A 4,380-nucleotide genomic window follows, 5' to 3' on the forward strand; every position below is an offset into this window, starting at 1 on the left:
GCTCTTAGTTTGCCAATGAAATACTCCATGTCCTCTTATATTACCACATGACTATCAGCAAGCATTAGCAAACTTCAGTGTTTTCAGGATTTATGGTCTATATAAATGACTAAACTGATCAGCAAAAGATGCAGACTATTTAAATGACGATGCACCATGTAAGGCAAGTTAAATAAACTTCAAGAAAAGGTTTCTAAAACATCTGTTCCAAAAAAACTAAAGGAATCAGCCACAATCACACACAGTTGTCCAAAACCAGACCTTTAATTTATTTTTTTTTAAACTTGAATTATGCCATGAATTCATAGGGAATTGGCTCCAGCAGCTCTGGCTCCTTGCCGTTAGTTCTCACAAAGTGTGCTTCTCTTGGTGGAGCAGGCTGTGAACAAAAGAGAGAAAAAAAAAAGCTCATGGTACTAAAACTCAAAAGCAACCTTACAGAAAATTCATTTTAACAACCATTTAACACATTATATAACCATTACAGCAATTTTACAATTCATAACATCTTTAGAATTTGAGTCAAAGAATAGCAGTAAGAGAATGAGCTGCTAGAAAGTGTGTGATTTTCATTGCCCAATGAAAAAACCTACACTCCCTCCTGCAATTTACTAAACCAAATTATGATGATATGATGTACCACCTGGTGCCAGAATTGACAGCCACAATCTCCTCTCCAAGTCTAGTTACTCCATCTTTTCTTAAAGGGTTAGAACAGAAAGGGTGGCAGCTAAATTCCACTAAACTAAAGACAACAGTGATCCCAGAGATCAGTCAGAGCTTCTGCTGCAGAACAGCTGAACAGGAAGCATCCGTCCCTTTGTTCACAGCCAAGGCTACAATTTCCCTCCAGGAATAGCACAGTTCTGTCCAGGCACCACACACATCAGACAGCTCAGATGCAGGCATCCTGATGCTGCCACACCACTCTAGAGAACAAAAAGTAACCTCCTGCAAAAGGACTCTGAACCCAGGTGAAGCTGGTGGCATCAGACACCTCCAACACAATCTGCCAGAGACCTGGGTCTTTCAGAACGCTGTCAGCAGCTTCGTTTATGTGGGGTGGGGTTTGGGGAGGGCGTGCTTTTTCCCCATGACAGACAGAAAGAGCTCAGTTTACAGAATAACACTGTGGTTTTGGAAGAAAATAACATTTTACTTAACTGTTTTGGTTCTAGCTGTTTTGGTTTTGCTTTGGTTGGTTGTTTTTTTTTTTTTTTTGTGAACTCCATCAATAACATGTCAGCTAAAATAAAAATATTACCTGACGTTTCAGTTGAACCCAAATGCCCTTTTCTTTTGCTTCCTTTTTCTTCCTTTCGTTCTCCTTCACACGCTGCAGAAAGCTGTCTCTGCTCTTGGAATGCTTAATGTGCTCAATGCGCACGTTAATTCTCTTGGCGAGAATCTTGCCCCTAAGAAAGGAAATCAGTTTTTATTCTACTGCACTTCCAAATAAGCTCCTCCAAGGTTTTACAGCCCTCACAAGAGTAACTCCATAAGCACAGTGACAGATAATTTTTCTTTTAAGTGTGATCACTCAAAATATACCGCTGCAGATGCACATCAGATAGAACTCAGGTAACTGAGAGCTTATTATGTAACAATGTGCTGACAATTTCAGATTAAGATTGTGGAGAACACAATTTTAACCTTGTAGCATACAAAGAATTGTATTACCACTGTACTCCAGTCCAGCTCCTGGAAAAATAACCAACTTGTCCTTTTCTGACTAAACTGTACAAAATCCAGCTGGATAGACAGAAATGAATATTTAAAAAGGGTCTCAGTGCTGATATGAAAGTTGGCTGAAAATCATCAGGTAATGTCACACTAAATGTTGCTTAAAAGAATAAAAAATATGTTTCCTCTGACAGGATCCAAGTCAAACGAGCATCATTTGCTTGGGTTATAAAAAGGATACACTTTACCCACCTTGAATGACCAATCAAGACAATAAATGTCTAACTGGCAAAGTGAAAGGAGGGTGCAATTACAGATCCACCTTCCCAAATATAAAGTTTCAATACAAAGAATTTCATTACTTACTTAACTTGCTTGTTAACAATAATGCCCACGGCGTGCTGAGTAACGTTATATACCCTTCCAGTCTTGCCATGGTAACATTTGTGGGGCATACCTTTTTGAACAGTACCCATACCCTGTTAAGAAGTAAAACAAAATAAAATGTAGACCTCAACTTGAAAAAAAACCCACAAACCTACCAAAACCCAAAACCAAACAAACAACATCAAGGCTTTTCTTTCAGAAGTTATTTACAGTACACATTAACTGTGCATTTTGTATCTGAAGACTACCAAATTTTGCTACGACAATTCTGGTTGCTTTCAGTGTCGGTGAAATGACTGATCACTTTGCTTTCAGCAAGCAATCATAAGAGACAATCATCATCAAGCTCCAGTGTGTCAAGAAGTGTTAATTCTGAACAGTGCACTTCTCTTAAGCTCAGGCAACAAATAAACAGAACACACACTGTCTTCTGTGTGACTTACGAAAAATCCTGCATCTTAAATTAAAGTTCTAGAAAATACCAAGTGATGGAAAATGCTGTTCCGCTTTTTTCCCCCCCGTATAAATATGATGTATCCTTACATTTATTTACTGGGTTTTAGTTTTAATGTGTCTTCACAACCACCATCCCTGTACATACTTAAGTACAGCCCAATAACGATGCAGAGACACAGGCATAACTGTCAGCTACACCAGCATGAACTGTGGATCATGCCACAGGGGCAAGTCAGACAAAACAAAACATCTGGTAAAAAGACAGCTGGGGTTCCTACGAAAGTGTTGCTAGTAGGCACCATAAAGCAACCCCAGGATTAAACATGGCATCTTTCACTCACTTTTTTCAGCCAAATACACAGAAACTAAGCACTGCCAAGTACATTATTTTTTAATATATACATAAAACAGCATGTGACATTGAAGTGTTACTACTGGTCCACTAGCACTGTCATTCCAGTGTTGCTTTATAAATGAGCAGCAGGTACTTGTGCTGACATACCCGACCCAAGGAACAAAAAAGTCTACCTCAAGAAACTGAAGGCTGAAAAGGACTGCACTGCCTTAGCTTTTAATTATGTAGCATTGTGGAAAGTACCTTAATATCAACTATATCACCCTTCTTGTAGATGCGCATGTAGGTAGCCAGAGGGACAACTCCTGTTGAGAGATACAAAATCAGGTACTTAGGAAGCCCACAATTTCACACACACAAAAGGGGGTGGGGACACAGATTTAATAAGTTTTCTTAAATATCATAAATTTAAATTTTATTTCAAAAACATAAAGCTGAAAAGTCAGGTGGTTTTAACACAGTAATTACCTCTTCACACACTCCTAATTTAAAAAAAAAAATAATCCAGCTAACTCAGAGAAAAGTACACCTTTAACTTCATTCCAAATGCAGAAGATGAAAAGCCACTGAAGTATTTACTACTTACTTGTGAACACAGCTGTTATCACTGCTCACAGTTTTTTGCCTCTTAGCAATAAGTTTCAAGCAAGTGTAACTGTTGAAATGTTTTCTTCACCATTCTACAGTTTTCAGCCTAAGTTGTCAGAAATCCTTTGACACGGCATCGTTTCACAAATGGTACTTAAGGACTGCTGACATCCAACAGGTCAGTAGCTTACGGCAGTGTTCTCACAAGGTATACTCACCATGCTTGCGGAAAGGCCTGGAGAACATATAACGCGTCCCCCTCCTCTTTCCTTTTGTGTTCGTCATCTTGGACAATTACTGTAAAAATTAACGTACATTAATCAGAACTTCTAGTTCATTCACTAAAAATACGAATGATGGCATTTTCAGACATTTCAGAAAAATCAAGTCTTTTAAGTTTACTCAGAATGACAACACTGCCACATTGCTGGGTCAATTCAAGCAATGTTATTAGCTTAGGCAGTCATAGAAGACGGTATTTATAGAACCACAAGGCAACTCAGCTTAGAATGGATGCTAGAAAGTCACCCTGCAAAATGTCCCGCTTCAGACAAGGTCTACTATGAGACTGGACCAGGTTGCTCAGAGCTTTGCCCAGTCAGATCTTGAAACCCTTCAAGGATGGAAGCAGACTACCGCAGAGCCACCCATGGCAGCCTGTCAGGAGGAGGTCTGGTTGTTCTAATGACAAAAAAAACCCTTACTTCCCCTTATATCCAGTCTGAGCTTCTCATTTTGACTTAAGCCAGCGATCTCGTGTCCCTGCCACGCACCAGGATCTGTCTTCTTGATCGTGTCTCTGTAAAGTGTCCCCCAAGCCCTCCCCTGCTCCAGGCCGACCAAGCCCCGCTCCCTCCGCCTCTCCTCACAAGGCACCCGTAAGGCAAGATCTCCACTCCCAGGCTTACCCG

The 4,380-nt window shown here is 40.0% G+C and overlaps 1 protein-coding gene across 1 annotated transcript; it reads right to left on the reverse strand.

The window, feature by feature from the left end:
- Nucleotides 1–242: 242 nt before the first annotated feature.
- Nucleotides 243–3,772, reverse strand: RPL21 (ribosomal protein L21). Its single transcript, XM_008947461.1, has 5 exons — nucleotides 3,688–3,772; nucleotides 3,125–3,186; nucleotides 2,050–2,162; nucleotides 1,265–1,415; nucleotides 243–379 (listed from the first exon to the last, which is right to left on the reverse strand). Exons 1-5 carry the CDS (start codon nucleotides 3,752–3,754, stop codon nucleotides 290–292), a joined length of 483 nt encoding a protein of 160 aa, XP_008945709.1. The 5' UTR covers nucleotides 3,755–3,772; the 3' UTR covers nucleotides 243–289.
- Nucleotides 3,773–4,380: the final 608 nt, after the last annotated feature.

The sequence above is a fragment of the Merops nubicus genome, unplaced genomic scaffold (assembly GCF_000691845.1).
Source record: "Merops nubicus isolate BGI_N331 unplaced genomic scaffold, ASM69184v1 scaffold41589, whole genome shotgun sequence".
NCBI lineage: Eukaryota > Metazoa > Chordata > Aves > Coraciiformes > Meropidae > Merops > Merops nubicus.

Excerpts from the sequence above, each read along its gene's own strand:
- RPL21 (XM_008947461.1), bottom strand. The coding sequence starts at position 3,754 with ATGACGAACACAAAAGGAAAGAGGAGGGGGACGCGTTATATGTTCTCC. Across the intron at positions 2,163-3,124 it reads GTGATATAGTTGATATTAAG|GGTATGGGTACTGTTCAAAA; the intron begins GTACTTTCCACA and ends ACTTCTTAACAG. Across the intron at positions 380-1,264 it reads GGGTTCAACTGAAACGTCAG|CCTGCTCCACCAAGAGAAGC; the intron begins GTAATATTTTTA and ends TTTTGTTCACAG.